We start from the raw sequence: 22,422 nt of genomic DNA, 5'->3' as shown, positions 1-22,422 counted from the left end.
GCTCCCGGAGTCAAAAAGGCAGTTTATTGCATGGCCGTTTACCTTAACGTGCGGTCTCGTTTGGTCCAGCGTAACTGAGGCCAGCGTAGGGGTCGGTGTGTCGCTGCGGGTATCAGATGGGGGGGGGGTTGGCGGCCTGCTGCGTCCCGGCTGGTGTCCAAGATGGCGGCGTCCATGATTCCCATGTGGCTGGAGTCGTCCAAGATGGCTGCTGCTGCGGTGGTTCGCACATGGCTGGGGAGGCCCAAGATGGCGGCCCGCACGGCCCACACACGGCGCTGTTGGGGGCCCAAGATGGCGGCTCGCACGGCCCACACGCGGCGCTGCTGGCGTTCGGGGTGGCTTTGGCCTTGCAGACGCTAGCGTAGTGTCCCTTTTTCCCGCAGCCCGAGCAGGTCGCATTCTTCGCCGGGCAGCGCCCTCTGGGGTGTTTGGCCTGGCCACAGAAGTAGCATTTCTGGCCTTGGGATACTGCTGTCTGGCTTTGGGACACTGCTGCGGTGGTTGGGCCGTTGTTGGGCTGTGGCTGGGGTGGCACGGTGCTATGGGGCTGTCCTACCGTGTCCCAGGTTGTCGTTCCCCGCGGCGTCCACGGTGCAGAGGAGTAGGCATCCATGCCCCGGTAGGCTGCGTCCAGCGTTAGTGCGATTTTGGAGGCTTTGTCGAGGGTGAGGTCACTCTGCTCCAGCAGTCGCTGTCGGGTGTAGTTGGACCTGTGGCCCGCTACGAAGGCATCCCGGATCAGTTCCTCCGTGTACTTAGTGGGCGTTACCGCCTTACACCCACAGGCCCAGCCAAGCACGGACAGTGCTTGGAGGTATTCCTCAGTCGATTCCCCAGGTTGTTGCTTGCGACTCCCCAGGAGGTGCCTGGCGTAAACTTCGTTCACAGGGCGCGTGTACTGGGTCTTGAGGAGCTGGAGGGCGGCTGTGTACGAGGTCGCGTCCCGGATGACTGAGTACACTCGGTGGTTCACCTTGGAGATCAGGACAGACAGTTTGTTCGCATCCGTTACGACCGCAGTGGAGGCAGTCAGGAATGCCTCGAAGCACATGAGCCAGTGAGCAAACTTGGTGGAAGCGTCCGCTTCCCGACTGTCCAGGTCCAGGCATGCTGGTGTGAGGATCTTCTCCATTATAAAAAATTTAGTTAATAAAATTGATGCGCCATCAATTACTCAAAAGACTGAGGTTAAGCGAGTAACAACCAGGCTTTTATTAACTAAAGAATGAAGGTCTAGTCTCGAGTGGTCGACCCGTCCAGAATACTAAGGGACTGGGAGGTAGTCACTTATATACCTGGAATAGTGGGAGGAGTCAGCCGAGGCATGTCCAGACCTGTACCTAGTGGAATACACATACACATACAGACAGGTATAACAGTGGTTTACCACACACCCCCATTGTGCTGACTGCAGACTAGGACCTTCTGGTCAGTATGGTTGAGTGTTCCATTAGACAGTATCTTTACGCACTGGGCTGTTTGGTGGAGCTACAAAACATTTACTGTGATTCTATAGTGCAGCATCACAATTTAAGAATGAAGTGAAATGCTCCTGGGATGCTGGTTAATGGCAATCTGGAATTGCAGGGTAGGAAAGATGTTTGGAATCACAGAATAAAGAACCAGTTAGATCTCAGAACCACATAACCAGGGACCTGTCAGATTTCAGAAATATTTTTGCGGTGTCATGGTCAATCTGACTGAACCAGTCTCGCTCTACAAGAAAATGTTCCATGGCATAGATAGTTCCACACCCACTACATAACCCTAAAATTAAAATTCATAATCTAATCAATGCATTAAAAATTCAACTATTAAGTTTAAAAATGGCACACTGCACCACAATTATAAATTGCATTCCAATGCTAACTCCCTACCTTCTAACACCTCACAAGCATTAGAATGATTCATCCTGTGGGGCCTTTGACTCCACTTCCGCCTCCACCCCCGCTCCAAAAACACACCACCACCTAGCTGGCTGGTTCCCTATATTTGGAAGTCTGATGTATCTGCCTGAAGTAAGCAAACAAAATGTACATCTGCAGGAGTCTGACTCTGATGCAGAAGACTGCATAAATAGGGCTGCAGCATGTGCACAAAGGAATGCTACCTTTCTTCACAAATGGTGATGGCTAAGTGTACACAGGAGTTCTCTGATGAATGAACGAACTTTCATTTCAGCGGCATGAAAGCCTGGAGAAATGGGGCTAGAAGAAAGGGAGAGAACAAGACAGACATGCTGGAGAAAGGAAAAGAAAAGCCTATTAGGGATCCAGTTGTGGAGGAATGGGCAGAGATAGACACTATTTGGGGTGGAGAAGAAAGACTGAAAGAGACCCTATATGAAGGAGGGAGAATGGAAAGATAGATAGAGATCATTTTGAGCAAGGGATGAGAAGGGATGAGAAGGGAAAGAGCCTATTGAGCCAGGACAAAGTGACCCTATTGAGGTACGGAAGCCATTGCTGTTGGGATTCGTGACTTGACATTACAAAACCGCTTATCTGACTTAACATGAACAGTATAGGAGTTTCACTAGTCCACCAATTCTGATGGCAGTAACAACCCATGCGTATCCCATGCGCACCCAATTTAACTCCGTGCAATTAGCACCCTCCTTTTAACCCCCCAGGATCCAAATTTGCTTTTAGTTAGTTAATGCAACACAAACCAGTCAATCCATGCACTGCTATATCATGCATATCTTTCTAAATGCAGTTTATTGTGTGATTTTGAGCAATTGCAATTTGATATCAGTTACTCTTTGGATACTGTAGTATATCTTCAATAAACTTCTTCCATAATTCACAGTGTTTCTTAAAACTTCATTTGCCTACGGCATAGGAAGATGAAGTAATATTTGGGCGCCAGTATGGCACTCCAGCACACCGCTAGCGGTTACACTTGACAATATTTCAGCCAGATTTCAAAAACAACACACATAATAACTTGAGGCAAAAGCAAACATATGTGTGTGTTACTCTAAATGTATCTCTGAAATTTAATTTCAATGTTTAAGCAACCAGATTTTATTTGCCAACGGCTGGAATTAAATGTCAATCTGTGAAAGTAGGAAAAATGCCAGTATTCTCGGAATTAAGGATTTACAGCAACAATAATTTGCATTTATATAGCATCTTTAACGTAGAGAACCACCCCAAGACGGTTCACAGGAACGTAATCAGACAACAATTGATACCGAGCCAAAGAAGGAGATATTGGAGTGGGTGACTAAAAGCTTGGTCAAAGAGGTAGATTTTAAGGAGGGTCTTAAAGGAGGAGAGAGGCAGAGAGGTTTAGGGAGGGAATTCTAAAGCTTAGGGTCTAGGAAGCTGAAGGCTACGGCCGCCAGTGGCAGGGCAAAGGAAGTGAGGTATGCTCAAGAGGCCAGAGTTGGAGGAGCACAGAGGGTTGCAGGGCTAGAGGAAATTACAGAGATAGGGAGGGGTGAGTCCATTGGGGTATTTGAACACGAGGATGCAAATTTGAAAATCGAGGCGTTGGTGGATCCGGAGCCAATATAGGGCAGCAATCACAGGGTGATGGGTGAGTGGGACTTGGTGCGGGTTAGGATACAGGCAGCAGTGTTTTAGATCAGCTCAAGCTTATAGAGGGTGGGGTCAGCCATGAGAGAATTTGAATAGTCGAGTCTGGAGGTAACGGAAGCATGGTGCAGTGCGGAATCACCAGAATGATACTAGGGCTTGAAGTGTTAAATTATCAGGACATGTTGCATAAACTTGGCTTGTATTCCCTTGAGTTTAGAGGGTTGATGAGTGATCTTACTGAGGTATTTTAAATAATACGATTTGATAGGGCAGATATCGAGAAACTATTTCCTCTGGTGGGAGAATCCAGAACAAGAGGGCATAATCTTAACATTAGAGCTAGACCATTTAGGAGAGACATCAGGAAGCACTTTTTCTCACAAAGGGTAGTCAAAATCTGGAACTCACTCCCCCAAAAGGCTGGGTCAATTGTAACTTTCAAGACTGAAGATTGATAGATTTTTTGTTAAGGGCATAGAGGGATATGGAGAAAAGGCGGGTAGATGGAGTTGAGGTACAAATCAGCCATAATCTTTTTGAAAGCTGGAAATTGCTCAAAGGGCTGAATGGCCTAGTCCTGTACCTATATTTCTATGGATGTCAGCCAACATAAGAGGCAGTGGAGGGGTCGAGAGAGGTGGTGGTGAAGTGGAGCTTGGTGTTGTCAAACATGTGGAACCTGACGAATGTCGCTGCCGAGGGGCAGCATGTAGATGAGAAATAGCAGGGGGCCAAGGATAGATCTTCAGTTATTTTGACTTTAATGCTGCATTAATAAAAATTATATATTAAATCTTTATTTTTAATAGCTTCCCATTTCTTTTGCTTTCCTTTTTTATTGTACGGAAAGAGAAAGAATGAGAAAGAAAGAATTCATGAGAGAATTTGATTTTCATCCTACTTACATACCTTAAAACCCGTATCTTTGACCAAGTTTTATTTTGTCCACAGGTCAGCACTGCTATTGCTGAGAAATCCAACGTTCATCTTTCTCTGTCTGTCAGGAGCAACTGAAGCTACTCTGATAGCTGGCATGTCTACATTTGGACCCAAGTTCCTTGAATCCCAGTTTAGTCTGAGTGCCTCACAAGCTGCAACCCTATTTGGTAAGAATGAAATGACATGATCCTTATTGATACTTGGGTCTTCTTTTGCTTCAGCTTTATTAATGGAGCCCAGCGCAGGAAAAGAATATTCACGTTTTATTTCCTAGGCAAATGCTGCACTGCACAAGCCTATGCAAATTGCTAAATGGTTTCTAGGTGTAGATTGGTTGGGATTTGAGCCACTTCATAACCGTCAAGTGAAAATGATGGTGAGGTATACTCCTGCTGCCATCCAAAACATATATTTTTTAAATGCTGGATTTTAGTGTGCTCCATTGTTGGTGTGTATGAAGATATTATGCACTATTTAATAGTCAGTAGCGATTCACTTTAGGTTATGCTTTTTTTTTAAAGTTCTGGGTGACACTAGCAAGTCTGCATTTAGAGTCTTTTGAAGGTGATGGTGGACCTTCTCCTTAAACTACTGTAGCCCTTGTGGTGATGGCACTCCCACAATGTTGTCGAATAGGGAATTCCAGGATATTAACCCAGTAACGATGAAGGAATGGCTGTATATGTCCCAATCCGGAAGGTGTGTGACTTGAATGGGAATTTGGAGGTGATGGCGTTCCTATGATATTACTACTCTTGTCTGCTTTGGTGATGGAGGTCACAGGGTGGGGAGGTGCTGTAGAAGTAACATTAGTGAGTTGCTAAGTGCATTCAGTAGATCATACATGCTGCAGCCACAGTGTGCTGGTGACGGAGGGGTGGATATCGAGTCCAGTGGCAGGGGTGCCTATTAAATGAGCTGCTTTGTCCTGGATGTCATTGCGCTTCTTGAGTGTTACAGCTGCACCCATCCAAGCAAGTTGTAAATATTCCATCACACTCCTGATTTAACCTTTGTAGATTGTGATGAGACATTGAGGGGTCAGGAGGTGAGCCACTTGTCATAGGATACCCAACCCCTGCCTTCTCTTGTAGCAACAGTGTTGTTATGGCTGGTCCAGTTAAGCTTCTGGTCCATGGAGGGATCTTGGTGATGGTGGTGGCATTGTAGGTCAAGAACAGATGCTGGGCTTTCTATTAGTTGGTATGGTCTTTACCCTACGCTTGTGTGGCATGAATATAACCTGTCACTCACCAGCCCAAGCCTGGCTGTTACTCAGATCTTACTGTAGTCTGGTACAGGCTGTTTCGTTATCTGTTATTGTGAATGGAGGTGAACAATGTCAGCAAACAGCTCCTGACCTTATTATGGAGGGAAGATCATTGATGAAGATGCAGCTGAAGATAATTTGGCTGAAAATGCTTGCCTGATGAGCTCCTGCAGCAATGTCCTGTGGCTGCAGTGATTGGCCTCCGACAACCACAACCACCTCCATTTGACCAAGATTAATCTTAGTTTTGCTAGGGTTCCTTGGAGCCATATTCTATTAAATCCTGTCTTGATATAGAGGGTAACACCTGTTGCCTCTCCTCTGGCATTCATATATTGGCGTTCATGTCTGAATCACAACTGTAATGAGGTCTAGTGCCAAGTGATTCTGGCAGAACCCAAATTGAGTATCTGTGAGCTGATTATTGGGAGGATGCTGATAGGGTGGTATTGGCTGGGTTAGATTTATCCTGTTTTTTGTGTAATAGGTTTTGTCTGGGCAATCTTCCGCATTGTCTGGTAAATGCCAGTTTCATAGCTTGACTAAGGGAGCGGTTAACTCTAGTGTACAGGTCTTCAGCACAAAGCTGGGATTTTGTCAGGGCCTATTTTCTGCTATACCTAATACACTCAGTCACTTCTTAATGTCACATGGAGTGAACCAAATTGGCTGGACACTTGCATCTATGATGGTGGAGACCTCTAGAGGAGGCAAATAGGATTGTCCACGGCAATTTTAACTGAAGATGTTTGCAAACACTTCAGTTTTATCTTTTGCACTCGGATGCTGGACTCCACCATAGTTGAGGATAGGGATGTTCATGGAGCCTCCTATTAGTTGCTTAGCTGTCCACCATCATTCTCGAGTAGATGTGATGGGGCTACAGAGCTTTGCCCTGATCCATTCATTGTGGAACTGCATAGCTCTATAGTCTGCTGCTTATGGTATTTAGCATGCAGGTAGCCCTGTGTTGTAACTTCACTAGGATGGTACCTCATCATTCTAATGTATGAATGGTGCTGCTCTTTGACACGCCCTCCTACACTCCCTATTGAACCAGGGTTAATCTGACATGGTGATGATCGAGGAGTGAGATGAGTTGAACCATGATGCAGATTGTGGTGCCTCATTGATGCCCATTTTTGGGTTGCCAGATCTGACCTTGGTCTATCCCAGTTAGAACTTTTATACCAAACTGGTCCCAGACCTGAAACGTTAACTCTGTTTCTCTCTCCACGGATGCTGCCTGGCCTGCTGAGTATTTCCAGCATTTTCTGTTGTTATTCCATCTTTTTCTTTCCTGATGAGTTTGCCTCTGATTCTGGAGATGCACTTTGGTGTATGGCTTCTTCAATCTCCTCCTATCCCATGAGAGTTGCTTACCTCTGTCATTTTTTTATTTATGCACTACCTTCTATCAAGCCATGGTATTATACAAGTTGATGGGTTTAGTTGGCGTGGGATTTCATTTTGTTTGGTCCCAGGTCTGTCACTGTGTGGTGTGCACATATCCAGGTATGTTTTTTTTCCTCTTGCCTCTTCTGAACCAGATAGGTTGCTTAGAATTTGACATTTTGGCCACCAACCAGCAATACCCACTGAGGTTTAAATTCACTTTATTCTACTTTCCTCCACTGCAGTTGCTGTATATTGTACAGGAGGTTCTGATACAATTTCTCTGCATTATGCAATCTGCAGTGTTATAGTTTTGACATTTGTCCTCCATTTTATTTGGTGTCATTAGCACAAATTGTTGAGGAATACAATGAAACAAAAAATTTCAAACTTGTATTGCAGCAAAACATGTGAGAACAAAGACTTAAGAGCAGACTTCAAATGTAGAATTTTAATAAACCAAGCCATTTCCAAATCGCAGTAACTGATCCCCAAAACTGCTCCATTACTGCCCAGACAAGACATGTTGCCATTGTGATTTGGTTTTTATATTGCCCAAATTAGATTCCTCAAAAGTGTCATTGTGTGCATGAGTGATTTTTGTTTTGCAGTCAAAGATGGTTTGTAATACACTGGATTATATTTTAATAGCAATCAATTGCATTGTACGATGTAAAATAACTTAACACACTTTTTGTAATTGAAAAGAAAATGAAACATGGTAGACTTCTTTATCAGTCCTGTGCAGTGCCTTGATTGATGGTGTTTGGACATTAAGGCCTAGAAATTCAGTGGGCTGCGCCACCAGTTAGCACCCAAAGAGGGCACTCAGTGGCTTTAGCGCCACTGGCCACGCCTCCCGCGATATTTAGCGGGGCGCTAATGGCGGCGTTAGCTTGTAGCGCTGCGCTGCCGCCGATGACGTCATTGGTGTGCGCAGCGCCCCGCTACTGCCCCAATCGCGATATTTGGTTGCGCCCGCCTCTGTAACGCCGGTCGCAAATCGCGACCGGTTCACAGGGCCTACCTGTGGCGGTAGTGGCGCAAATTAAGGTGGAGGTGCGGGGCGGCCATTTTTTCCGGTGGCCGCCTGCCAGCACCTCCTCGCGCCGCCCTCCCCGGCCTCCTGATCCACCCCCCGGGCAGTGCCGGCTGTGTCCCAAAAGACCGGCACTTCTCCTCGGTGTCGGGCTCTTTTGCTGGCACTCGCGATCGGTGATCGCGCTGGTGCAGGCCCCTCCCCCTTAAGAAGGGGAGGAAGGCCTGCAGTACAGCAGCGCGCCGTGCCACAGCATGTGGCGCTGTGGCACGTAGCGCGGCGATATTCAGTTTGAGCGCCCCAAGCGGGACGCGGGGAGCCTCGAGCAGCGCCCCGAGTCCCTCTTGGGGCGCTCCAACTGAATATCGGGAGGGCGCAAGCGGCTCTGGCCGGAGCGCAAATTCCGGCGCCCAGGCGAGCTTGGCGCCCCAAACGCGGCGCCACCGAATTTCTAGGCCTAAGTCTAATAAATAAATCTAAATCTCTGATGTTGGCCCATTTTATACCAAGAATAGTTTCATGATCCAGCAATTGAGTTGTGAGCCTTTCCTGCTCTCCCATAGTTGACATGCATTTTTCTCCCAAACTACCTTGGCTATGTTGCAGGGCCCAGCTGAAGAAATACCAAATTATTATTTTTTTTACTCTATGTTCCCTCAGTTGCTCCCTGTGTGGCAGTGAAGATTGTTGTGGTGGATGGGGGCGGTAAGATTAGTTTGGAAAGGTTGTAGATTCGAGATTTGGAAATGGATGTCACATGCCCATTTTGCAGCTCAGGGCTTTAAAATTTGCTTGGGCTCACCTTGGGCTCGGCCTGAGAACCAGATCAATTCAGTCTGATTTAACTGAGTTCTCCTGACAAATCCAACACCAGTTTGTACCATTAAAGATGGCATAGGTTTGAAAGTGAAACCTCAACTTAAATTAATATCCATAATTTATGGGCTGGAACTTAATTCAAAGAGTGAAGTCTAATTCCATACTCGTGAGTAATTTAGCTCCTTCATTATCATGTGCTTGGTACTGTTTGACTAAGAAATATATGTCCCCACCTGTGAGTATAAAGAATATTAAATTATTTGAATGAATTTTAGCAATTAAGTATCTTGAATGTTCTAGATTCATCATTTACAACAATGACGCGTAATAGTCAAAAACTGAGAGCAAGTAGGTGATCACTTGCTGAATCTAAAGGTAGATGGATTTATAATTCCTTTTCATTCCTTTCCCCAATTCTAGGCTACCTTGTAGTCCCAGCAGGTGGAGGAGGCACTTTCCTTGGCGGATATATCGTGAATAAATTAAAACTCCGCTGTGCTGGAATCATCAAGTTTTGTCTGATTTGTACAGTCCTCGGTCTGTTAGCTATTTTCATAGTCTACATTCACTGCCCCAACATGCCTGTAGCTGGGATCACTTCGACTTTCAACGGCAGGTATGAGCACGAATCTAATTTTCAAATTTAATCATTCTGGAACTGTATTATATTGGGCATATCATAATTAATGGAAGAAGTTAACTATTTTAACCAATGATCAACAAGGTTAGTTAATAAAACAACCATAAAAACTGAAATCAAGATTTCAAAATGTAGAGGACCCACAGATGTCCAATTTTTTTATTTTGGACTCGGATAAAATAGTGGAATCTGCACATGTTCTGTTTATTTCTGACAAAATATCCATGAGAATTTCCTCAGTGCAAGTACAAAAAATTAATTTTCCATTTTGGTAAAACTCGTTCAAACATTTTCTTACTATTGGCTTGTGTTCTCTGGGTGCATCCATGATTGGATTTATTTCTCATTCACTCAGTATTTTTGTCATTATCTGTTCAATTTTCAAAGAGTTAACCTTTCTAGTAATTTGGATGAAATAACAGCAGCTGGTAATTTTTTTTTGGGGGGGGGGGGTGGAAGCGGAAGAATCTTTTGTATCTCTGTTTTTAGATTTATTATTTCCTGGATAATTCTGTGATTTGCAGAAAGCATTCTGATTATTATTGATTGCAATGTCATCAGTACATTGTTCCCTGTTTAAAAGTATAGGAATACCATGAAACCGTTTTTAAAGATTGAACGTGAAAGATACATAAATCAGTTACTTGTTTGATTTCCAGCTTTTAATATTTTAGTGGCGCATTAAATTAGGAATCGTGCTAATTAACACTGAAGCGTTGTTATTCCACAGTTTTTATGATGGTGCAGTTAACATGACTGCAGCTTGCAATGCTGAGTGTAACTGTTTAATGGAAATGTATAATCCAGTTTGTGGAGCCGACGGTTTAATGTACTACTCCCCCTGTCATGCTGGATGCACTGAATTCAACACAACACTGTCTGCAAATGGCAGAAAGGTAATTTTCCAGTTATAATTTGTGCTTCCATTAGCCGCCAGCCTTGCAAGTGGCTGGAAATGCTTTTAAGCTGCATATACATAGGATTTATTAACCTTTAGGCTTAATGAATGAATGCTCTCCTCAACTAGCCCTTTTTTTTGAAAGGAACAATTATATGCCGTATATTTAACTTTAAATTCTTTTGTTAAGCATGGAGAACTGGAGAAAAGACTGGCCTGTTTTGGAAGAGTTGACAAACCCAACTTGTCATTTTAATTAATGAATTATGTTCTACTTCCCTGCAAGCTGACTCAGTGTGCACCCAGGCTATTTGTCCCCTAATTATTGTCACCAAGACTCCTCTTTAAACACCACTATTAGCTGGCTAGTTACTATAGTATATTACCTTTTTGTGTAGTTCAGAGGTGAAGTCAGGAAGCACTTCTTTACACAAAGTGTAGTGGAAATCTGGAACTCTCCCAAAAAAGCTGTTGAGGTTCGATCAGTTGAAAATTTCAATACTAAGATCGATAGATTTTTGTTGGGTAAAGGCATTGAGGAATATGGAATCAAGACAGCAGATGAATGGAGTTGTGATACAGTTCAGCTATGATCTAATTGAATAGCAGAACAGCCTCAAGGTGCTGAATGGCCTACTCCTGTTCCTGTGTATAGTGAGTATGAGTAGTTTCTATTCAATTCCTGGTAGACACAGATTTGTTGTCTCCATCAGAGATGCCGGCTGAAAAAGTCACACGACTGCAGTGATAAGGATGGAGACAAATTGTTGAGGCAAAGATGAGAGAGCTTTGCTCTACATCTGATTTTTATTGTAACCTAGAGGCACTTGATGTCGATATTGTATACCATAATAGCATCCCCAATACCAACATTTCTCACTTGAAGCTTGAGAAATATCCAAATAAAATTAAAGACAAATATTCAGAAGATAAAGTTATAGAAATAAATGAAAAGAATGTTAAAACTAATCCTAACTCTTTTATAACTTTTAATTTTTCAAGAAAGATGAGATGCTAACTCCACTTTAAACAATAATTTAAATTTTTGAAAAAATTAATTACAGTTTTTAACGGGGCTAAAAATAAACTTCCCTTTCTTTAAAGTATTTAAAAATAATAAACCTGTGGAAAAAATGTTTAATTTTACTTAATTCACCACTTACCTTGTTAAAAGCAGGCCTTGCGACTGCTTTTTAAAAGCGTAGCTGCTGGAGACTTACCCTCCCGGAGAAACCTGTTTTAAAAAAAAAAAAAAAAAAACGGAAGTTCCAGGCGTACGCGCTGCCTCTCCGGCACACGCGTTCGACCTGTGAACCCCTTCTTTCAAGGGAATGGAAGTTCCGGTTTCCCACGCATGCGCAGTGCATGCACGAAACCGGCACTTTCGTTGGCCCTACGTGAGATTACCCAGCGCGTACTCACCCGTGGGGACCCGAATTTCTGGCCCACTATCTTGTGTGCGTCTATAAGGTCCCCTGTCAGTTACGTCCTTGCAAGGCTAAAGGGCCTCAGTTTCTCCAATTTTCCTCATAAATCAATCTTCTGATACTAGGGGTCATCTGCAAATTTAACCAAGGGTTTCTAAATCCAAGCACTAATCAGTCGTACTCTTTCCCTTCCCACCACCCCCCAACTTAACAAGTACCTCCTGTTTTCTTTCTTTCAGCCACTTTCTTATCCACTTCCAGGGTTTACCTTAAATTCGTACTGCTTTCAGTTTCAATAGCAGCCTTTACATTTGAAGTCTTCCTGTGTAAAGAAAAATGTAGTGAGGTTAGGTTAGGTGGGATTTTTCCTCTTTCTGAACCTGTGCTAAATGTTATTTAATAACTACCTCATTACAGTCTTTCAATGGTTGTGTTTATGGAAAAAATATGATGTAATTTTTGCAGATAAAAGTAACCTTTCAAATAAAATCTTACATCGGCTGTGATGATTTAAAGGGTCGTGCTTCTGTATTTTAGCAAAGTGTACAATTTGTTACTAAGTGCACTGAGCCAATGGGAGTGATCATATACTGAATAGATTGAGACCTGCTTAGTTTTTGGAATAAATACTGGTTGGACTAGCCTTAACCTGCAGAAAACATTAATGTGCAGTATCTCCAGCTCCAGGTGAAAGAGAATAAGGTTTACGGCATGTTTGTGGTAGTACGGTTTCATTTTTCTTCTCTTTCAAACCAGACAATCTATAAATTGAACAACTGCTAATTTGCACCATGATCTGAGACTTTTCACGACTTTTGTTTACTTTCCTTCATTTCCAGGTTTTCCACGACTGCCTCTGTGTCATGGAGAACCTCCCGTCTGAGATGGGTTATGCAGAATCTGGAAAATGCAACTCTTCATGCACACACATGCCACTTTTCCTGGGTTTCTTCTTTTTTGTGATTTTCTTCACATTTTTGGGCAGTATTCCTGCTCTAACAGCTACTCTCAGGTAAGAGTGAAACCAGTTATCAGGCAACAAGTCATGCTCACTTTTTATATCCTAGTTTCCAACAAAAGTACAGTAGTGCAAATTCTTTTTTTTAATCTATTCCAGAGTTTAGGTCTTAAGCAGCTGAAAGCACGTCCGCCAATGGTGGAGCGATTAAAATAGGGGATGTGCAAGAGGCCAGAACTGGAGGAGTGCAGAGATCACGGAGGGTTGTAGGGCTGGAGGAGGTTACAGAGATATGGAGGGGTGAGACCATGGAGGGATTTGAAAACAAGGATGAGAATTTTAAAATTGAGGCATTGCCAGACCGGGAGCCAATGCAGGTCAGCGAGCACAGGATGCTTGTATTTGAATTGAGTGTATTGATCCCTCCCTCAGACACTGGCTAAATATAACATCTATATTATGGGGCTATTGTATCAAAAGAAGCTTTAAACCCCATGGCCTAGAAATTCAGTTTGGGCCCGCCAGCTGGCTTGCGCCCAAAAGTTAGCGCTGCGCGCGGAGCCAGTTGCGCCCGTGAGATATTCAGTTTTTGCGCCCCAAGTCGGAACCGGGCGCTGTTCCAGGGTGTGCCCGCCCCCGCTTGGGGCGCTGAAACTGAATTTCAGCGCTCTAGGTGCCGCTGCGCCACCCGATGCGGTGCGGCAGGCTGCGGTACTGCAGGCCTCCTCCTTCTCTTAAGGTGGAGGTGCCTGCAACGGGGAGATTGCCGCTGGATTGTGCCGGCAAATGAGCCCGGCACCACGGAGAAGTGCCGGGCTCGCGGAAAGCAGCCGGCAATGCCGCGGGGGGGGTGGTGGAGGAGGCCGGGGAAGGAGGTGCGGGCAGGCGGCCGCCGAAAAAGCGGCCGGCCGCACCTCCACCTTTATGCGCCCCACTAAGGCTGCAGTAAGGCCCTGGTCTCCGGATGTTAGTAGCGGCCGCCACGGAGGAGGCAGCGGCAACTGAATATGGGGGTTGGGCCGGCATCGGGGCGGAAACGGGGCACTGCGCACACCGATGACGTCATCGGTGCCGGCGCAGCGCTACCGGCTACCGCCGCCATTACCGCCGAGCTCAATATCAGCGCAACCTCCTCTACTGGCGCAGAGGCCCTCTTTGGGCCTTAACTGGGCGCAAAGCCCACTGAATTTCTAGGCCCATATGTAGAATAGTAAAAGAAAGAATCTAATATGATATACGAAGATAAAAATGCTCAACTGGGAAAGAGCTAATTTCAGTGATTTATGAAGAGACTTCGTACAGGTAGATTGGATAAAGCGATTGCAGGGTAAAGCAGTAACAGAGCAATGGAAGGCATTTAGGGAAGAGATAGTTCAGGTGCAAACTAGACATATTCCTTTGAAGGGAAAAGGTAGAGCATCCAAAGCTAATGCGCCCTGAATGACAATGGAAATAAAAGTTAAAATAAAACAGAAAAAGGAGGCTTATGACAAATGTCAGAAGCAAGATTCAGTTAATAACCAGGAAGATTATGGAAAGTACAGATAGGAATTGAAAAAGTTAATATAGAAGGCGTAGAGAGGTTCCGAGAAAAGCTTAGCCGGCAACATTAAAGTGAACCCTAAAACATTTTATAGCTAGGGAAAAAGTTGGGCCTATTGAGGACCCAAAGGGAAATCTTCATGTAGAGGCAGAGGACATGGCTAAAGTATTAAATGAATACTTTACATCTGTCTTTACAAAGGAAGCGGATGATGTGAAGGTTGCACTAAAAGAGGAGAGGGAAGTTATGGACAGGATAGCAATAGATAGAGAAGACTTACTAAAAAGGTTAGCATTACTGAAAGTTGCTAAGTTACCTGGTCCAGATAGAATGCACCCTAGATTGCTGAAAGAAGCAAAGGTAGAAACCGCAGAGGCATTGGTCACAAGTCAATCCTCATTGGATACAGGAGTAGTGGCAGAGGACTGGAGGGTTCTTAATGTTATACCACTATTCAAGAAAGGGGTGGCAGTTAAGCCAGTAAACTACAGGCCAGTCAGCCTAACCTCGGTGGTGGGGACTTTATTGGAAACCATTATCAGGAACAAAATAAACTTTCATTTGAGCCAGCATGGATTTGTTAAAGGCAAATTGTGTCTGACTAACTTGATTGAACTCCTTGATGAGCTAGCAGAGAAAGTTGATCAAGGTAGTGCTGTAGATGTATATATGGACTTTCGGTAGGCATTCGAAAAAGTGCCATGCAGGCTTAGTAAGAAGATAGATGCCCATGGAATTAATGGGAAAGTGGTGGTATGGCTACAAAATTGGCTCACTGACAGGAAGCAAAGGGTGGTGGTTAATGGATTTTTTTTCAGACTGGGAGGTGGTTTGCAGTGGTGCTCCCCAAGGGTCAGTTTTATGTCCATTACTCTTTGCAATTTTTATGAACGACCTAGACTCTGGTGTAGGGAGCAGCATTATAAAGTCTGCAGATGATGCAAAACTTGGCAAAGTAGTAGATAGTGATGAGGATAGTTATAGACTTCAGGATGGTGAAATGGGCAGAAGCATGGCAGATAGTTCAATGCGGAGACGAGCGACGTGATACACTTTGGGAGGACTAATATGGAAATACAGCATATTTTGAAACGTGTAGATGAGCAGCGAGACCTTGGTGTCCATATACCCAAATCCTTAAAGGTGGCAGGGCAAGTTGATAAGGTGGTTAAAAAAGCACATGGGTTGCTTGGGTTTATAAATATATAAGAATAAAATATAAAGACAAAGAGATCATGTCAGAACTTTATAAATCACTGATTAGGCCTCAGCTGGAGTATTGTGACAATTCTGGGCACCACACTTCAAGATATAAAGGCCTTTGAAAGGGTGCAGAGGTGGTCATGAGGAGAGATTGAAAAAGTTATGACTCTTCTCCTTGGAACAGAGAAAATTAAGATGTGACCTATTAGAAGTTTTCAAGATAATGAGTGGTTTTGATAGAGTATATAGAGGAAAATCATTCCCTCTGGCAAGTGGGTCAATAACTAAAGTTCGTAGGTTCAAAATCATTGGCAAAAGATCTAGAGGTAAGATGAGGAGAATTTTTTCACTCAGTTGTCAGTATCTGGAACACTCTACCTGAAAAGGTGGTGGAAGCTGATTCCATAAATAATTTTCAAACCGAGTCGGACAGGTACTTGAGGAACTTACAGGGCTACGGACAAACAGCTTTCAAAGAGCCAGCACAGGCTGGGTCGAATGGCCTTCTTCTGTGCTGTGTGTTTCTATGATGATGCAAACAAAAATGCTTCATTTCGATCACGCGTGCACCCTGTGACCCAGCATGGCACAGCTACACCGAACACTGCATCTCTGGACCACCAAGTCACTTCTTAATGACGAGTATATTGGGGTGACACAATACAAAGATACTAAAGAGATACATCTATAAAAATATTAGCGGTCACCAATTTGTTCATTTACTGGAAGGGTCTTCAGTGTCCAAGATACATTTGATCTGTAAGTACAAGAGATATTCCCAGCATGAGTATTGTATCTTCTATGTTCACAAGGAACTACAGGAAACTCTTTTTTATCCGGCACCAACGGGACCGGCGTGGTGCCGATTGATCAAAAAGTCCGGATTACAGAGAGATATACTTACTAAGGTACGAGAGCCCCGTACACAGCCACAGATCCAGGCATCCCTGTTGCATGGCAACAGGTGCAGGAACCCCGGTTACACGGCCACAGATCCAAGAACCCCGGTTACACGGCCACTAATATGAAGTAAAACTTACCTGAACCTACTCCTGAATTTTGCCAGTCAAGAGAGATTTCCGGTTATTTAGGTGCCGGTAAACAGAGTTTCCTGTATTAATTTATTTATCCATAAACTCTACTTACTACCTGGATTAAGGAGTTTTTCCCAAATGGGACAATGAGCTAACCAAAAATACTAAAGGGGCTGAAGGGTTGAAAAAAATGTCCTGTAATATTTCTGTATGACCTAGAATATTTTTTTGTTTCTAAATTAATTAGGTGTGTTCCTGATAGTCAGCGATCATTTGGACTTGGTATTCAATGGATCTTGGTCCGAACTTTAGGTAAGGATACTCTGTCAGCTTTTAATAATGTGTTTGTGTGGTTTTTGGTTGTTCCAGTATATATTTAATAGTAAATGAACAGCTTAAAGTCAAAATGTATTGCTGTAATTGTCTAAATGGGACACTAGCAATGTATTTATATTTGAATAATTGCTGAAAGTCTTAAAGATTGCATAATTGTGATTTACTGATGTCATTTATAAATTTGTTAAATGTAAAATAAATGTTAATGATAGCATCTTAATAAACTTAATCTACAAATTTAACTGAAGCAAGACTAATTTATTTCTTGCTTGTATTTTACCTCTTCGATCAAGAACATTACTTCAGTTACAAGTAAAAGTGCCCTGAACATAGCTTTGTCAGAAATACAAAGCTAAATTGTGCAAATGATAGGCAACTGTAATTGCTCATAGCGTTACTTTAAATAACTGTTTAATTAACCTGTAGCATTCTTTTGAGGTTTTTTTCTATTCATTTAAAAAATCTTTTGAACCAAGAACAGTGCTAATTATGGAGCAGAGTAACTGGGTGGAATAAATGAGCTTGATCTTGTGACTCTATGAATTTAAATGATTAGATCTGTGATCTTATTTCATTATTTGTATTAAGCACAGCAAGTCCTCCTAATCGGTAATAATCGACTAGACAGGAACTAAAACTCAATTATACTTTTTTGTTAATGGGAAGACTAATGGTGAAATGCCCTATTTAATATTGTAATGTAAAATTCTAACTATCTAAGACTACAGTGAATTATCTGCTTCTGGTATTTGATTTACTTTCCATTGTAAAAATTCCAACAGGTGGAATCCCAGGCCCAATTGCCTTTGGCTCGGTTATAGACATCTCTTGCTTGTTATGGCAGGTTCAGTGTGGTGAGAGAGGCTCGTGTTATATCTACCAAAATTCAGCCATGAGCAAGTATCTCCTGATTGCTGGAATAACTTATAAGGTAATCTATGTGATAATTTACAGTTAGAAAAAACTCCAAGGCCTAGAAAGTCAGTGGGCTGCGCCACCCGTTAGCGCTCTAAGAGGGCACTTAGTGGGTTGTACGCCACTGGCCATGCCTCCCGCTAAATTTAGCGGGACGCTAATGGCGGCGCTAGCCGTTAGCTCTGCGCCACTACCGATGACGTCATCGGTGTGTGCAGCGCACCGCTACCGCCCCGATCGCAAAGTTTAGTAGCGCCCCCTGCTTTAACGCCGGTCGCAATTTGCGACCAGTTCAGGGGGGCCTACCTGCGGCGGTAGAGGCGCTGAGGTGCGGGGTGGCCATTTTTTTCGCTGGCCGCCTGCCAGCACCTCTCCGTGCCGCCGTCCCCGGCCTCCTGAGCCCCCCCGCTCCCGCGGAGTGCCGGCTGTGTCCCAAGAGCCCGGCACTTCTCCTCGGTGCCGGGCTCTTTTGCCGGCACTCGCGCTCTTTGAGCGCGCTGCCGCAGGCCCCTCCCCTTTAAGAAGGGGAGGAAGGCCTGCAGTACCGCAGCGCGCCGTGCCGCAGCGTGTGGCGCTGCGGCACATTGCGCTGCGATCTTCAGTTGCAGCGCCCCAAGAGTGATGCGGGGCGCCTCGAGTAGCGCCACGCTTCCCTCTGGGGCGCTGAAAGTGAATTTGCGGCGGGCGGCTGTGACTACTTCCGGGGCGGTACTTCCGGTGCCCTGGCGAGGCTGGCGCCCCAAACGGGGCACCACTGAATTTCTAGGCCCAAGAGTGTTATTGGTGTATATAGGTACACATTGGGACCTATCTCTTTGCTAATTTTGGCAAGGAAAAGATGAGTAAAAAATGGTTTCATAACTTTTTTGTTTAAACTCGATGAAGAGTGCTCCGCCCAGCTCCACAGTAAATCTGGAGGTCTGCTGCCAACCACCTGCCTGCTCCCCTTCATGAACTCTCTTAATGACCTTGGCCACTAGCCAAGCCAGCTGATCTTGCACCCCCAGGTGCCTGCAGTAAATGAGACTGGCCGACCAATTTGCCATGGTCCTGCCACCGACCTCATCATTTGTGTGCTGCCTGCATTGCGGGCAAGGCCAGCATTTATTGCCCATCCCTAATTGCCCTTGAGAAGGTGGTGGTGAGCCACTTCCTTGAACCGCTGCAGTCCGTGTGGTGAAAGTACTCCCACAGTGCTGTTAGGTAGAGAGTTCCAGGATTTTGACCCAGCGACAATGAAGGAACGGCAATATATTTCCAAGTCAGGATGGTGTGTGACTTGGGGAACTTGCAGGTGATGGTGTTCCCATGTGCCTGCTGCCCTTGTTCTTCTAGGAGGTAGAGGTCGCGGGTTTGGGAGGTGATGCCGAAGAAGTCTTGGCGAGTTGCTGCAGTGCATCTTGTAGATGGTACACACTGCAGCCACGGTGCACCGGTGGTGGAGGGAGTGAATTTTTAAGGCGGTGGATGGGGTGCCAATCAAGCAGGCTGCTTTGCCCTAGATTGAAATCTGGGGATAGAGCAGGGGAGTGGGACTAATTTAATAACTCTTCCAAAGAGACAGCACAGGCACGGTGGGCCAAATGGCCTCCTTCTGTACTGTATCATGCTATGATTCTATAGCCTTTAGGATAGGATATTGACATTGACTGTAATTCTTTTTTTAAATAGAGAAACTTTCGATCCCAGTAGCAAAAGGGTGGAGGATTGAATAGCTAACTAGGAGACCCGAGTCCAAATTCTAGTCCATGTTAGTATGTGGTCATGAATAACTTAGAAAATGGATCAGTATCCAGTTCTCTGATTAAATGCAGATATCATTGCCTTCTTACATGTTTCTTGATAGCCAAAATTGTGCTGACATTAACAAGGGCTATTTTGTTTTTCTGTTTTCAGGTACTGGGGACATTGTTCTTTCTCACAGCCTTATTGCTGTACAAACCACCAAATTCAGCACTGAATAGTTCCAACATGGACAATGGAGAGTCAGATCTACCAGAGAAGAACATTCCACAACAGACAATAAACAGTGTAAATACTATATAATGATGAAATAGCACTTAAACTGCATCCGACATCCTACATAAAAAGTGCATGCTTCCATTCCACATTATTGCATGTCATCCACTACTCATCTAAGTAGCCAAATTTTCAAAAACAGTCTTGGCAATCGGCGTAATTCCCTTTGCAGTCCAGCAAGGTTGGGATTTTTGCAATGAATTGAACACGTGTGAAGGATGTAAGTGTAGAATGAAAAATGCCTCCCGAGGGTGAATTAAAGTACACAATTTGCACACAAACCATTCTATTTATATATAAGAATTCCTCAATATAAACGTTAGCCGTTGTAATGGACTGTCTTTAAGTTAGGCCTTGGAGAAAGTCCTAAGAAGATTGAAAATTGGGATGATTTTCCATACCTCCAACCCATATAGCTGTGCTTAAGATATTTCGCTTTGTCAAATGTTCTAAACAACTGTACTACTGTTTATTTCAAGTATTTACTTCTATACAAAGGGCTTTTTTTCAAGACAAATTCTCAATTATATGCTGAATTGTAAACCATTGAACTGCCGTGACACACACATACGTAACAAGCTTTTGCTTTATTGATCGGAGCAGTGTTGTTGTTTGGTATCTAGACTATTAGGGCTAAAAATTCAGTTGGGCGCCGTTTGGGGCGCCAAGCTCGCCTGGGCACCGGAATTACCGCTGCGAGCGGAGCCACTTGCGCCATCCAGATATTCAGTTTCTGTGCCCCAAATGGAAGCGGGCCGCTAATCGAGGCTTCCCGCGCCCCGCTTGGGGCGCTGAAACTGAATATCGGCGCGCTAAGGGCCGCAGCGCCACACGCTGCGGCATGGCACGCTGCGGTACTGCAGGCCTTCCTCCCACTGTTAAGGGGGAGGTGCCTGCAACAGCGCGATCCCCGCTCGCGAGTGCCGGCAAATGAGCCCGGCACCAAGGAGAAGTGCCGGGCTCTCGGGAAACAGCTGGCAATGCCGCGGGGGGGGGGGTGTGCTGGCAGGCGGCCACCGAAAAAGCGGCCGGCCGCACCTCCACCTTAACTAGCGCCACTACCGCCACAGGTAGGCCCCTGTGTACCGGTCGCTATTTGCGGCCGGCGCTGAAGAGGCGGACGCGACCAAATATGGTGATCGGAGCGGGGCGCTGCGCACACCGATGACGTCATCGGTGGCGGCGCAGCGCTACAGCCTAACGCCGCCATTAGCGCCCCGCTAAATATCGCGGTAGGTGTGGCCAGTGGCGCAAAAGCCACTGAGTGCCCTCTTTGGGCGCAAACTGGTGGCGCAGGCCACTGAATTTCTAGGCCTTAAAGTCTAAGAGTAATTTATCTTTTCCTTTTTGTTTTAATCCCTATTTACTTGAGCCTTGTATCTTGCTCCATTCTTGGTGTAGCTCAACCATGAGGGCTCCAGTGAGTTCACTGACCATTCTTGAAGCCTGGTACAGGACAGATGGACTCTTGCAGTTTTCCCTCGTATTTTTTAAATTTCTTTTGCACTATGATTGAAACTGCAGAGGTATAAGTGGAGAGGTCGTTCACTAAACCATGAACTCGTAAAAAGTTATGGCTGCCAAAAAATCAGATGCTGCTGGGTGAGTTACGTCCTAATAGTAATTTGACAGTTAACAGTGCTGCAGCCCACAAAGACTCAAATTTTATATTTAAAAAAAAATCCATTCAAATATTTGAAGGAACTTTAAAAAAAAAATGACAAGATTCCAGCAAAACGATGCGGAAAGCCTGTGTAGTTTTATTAGGTGCATTTACTTGTATGTTTTCACACTGAATATTTGATGGCCTGTGTTGCTGAAGGTGGCAAGGAGAGGGGGGGGGGTGGAGGAGGAGTTGAAAGTAACAAGTATTATGCAGCAACCATATTAATAATTAAGAGAGTGATGCACTAGATTGACAGGCGATGTGAAAAAACACCAGTTCATCATGAGATCTATATTTTTTTGAAAAACTGCAGTTGCTTCCCTGGATGATATTGACTATTTGCACTAGAACTGGTTCATATTATGGGGAAAAAGTTGGTACCGTGTTTGAGCTTGAACGTACAGCGAGGAATTCAATGTGTTATGCACTATTTATTCTTACCTTAAAATAGACATAGCAAGTACATGATATTTTTCATAATACTGGCTTTCAAATGCCGCTGAAGTACCAGGGGGGAAAAATTCAGTTGTTTGCGCCTCCCATTAGCGCATTAAGATGGCGCCAATTAGGGCGCAAAGAAACGAGTGCCCGGGCGCGGCGATGTTTGTGCCGCTCGCGAAATTAACTAGACATTTTGCGGCAGCACTGAACACTACCGCCACGATCTCCTGCGCCGGCAGATTGTGACGTCAGTCGAGTGCACAACGCCCCGGACCGGATATTGAGTGGCGTCCCCTGCCTTACCGCCTGCCGCTAGCAACAACAGGTTG

The 22,422-nt window shown here is 44.6% G+C and overlaps 1 protein-coding gene across 1 annotated transcript in view; it reads left to right on the top strand.

The window, feature by feature from the left end:
- The window catches only part of slco4a1 (solute carrier organic anion transporter family, member 4A1), a 214,447-nt gene extending 193,713 nt beyond the window's left edge, over window positions 1-20,734 (top strand). Inside the window, exons 7-13 of the mRNA XM_086005608.1 lie at window positions 4,503-4,657; window positions 9,434-9,629; window positions 10,384-10,549; window positions 12,818-12,990; window positions 16,964-17,028; window positions 17,835-17,983; window positions 19,864-20,734. Of these exons, the coding sequence (XP_085861734.1) occupies window positions 4,503-4,657; window positions 9,434-9,629; window positions 10,384-10,549; window positions 12,818-12,990; window positions 16,964-17,028; window positions 17,835-17,983; window positions 19,864-20,013 (1,054 nt within the window). The 3' untranslated portion in view covers window positions 20,014-20,734. The remainder of the gene's footprint in view (window positions 1-4,502; window positions 4,658-9,433; window positions 9,630-10,383; window positions 10,550-12,817; window positions 12,991-16,963; window positions 17,029-17,834; window positions 17,984-19,863) is intronic.
- Window positions 20,735-22,422: the final 1,688 nt, after the last annotated feature.

The sequence above is a fragment of the Somniosus microcephalus genome, chromosome 13, assembly GCF_052327205.1.
Source record: "Somniosus microcephalus isolate GS21.2 chromosome 13, FLI_Smic_1.0, whole genome shotgun sequence".
Lineage (NCBI taxonomy): Eukaryota > Metazoa > Chordata > Chondrichthyes > Squaliformes > Somniosidae > Somniosus > Somniosus microcephalus.
The sequence above is the reverse complement of the archived record's forward strand: the minus strand, read 5'-3'. Positions and strand labels throughout refer to the sequence as shown.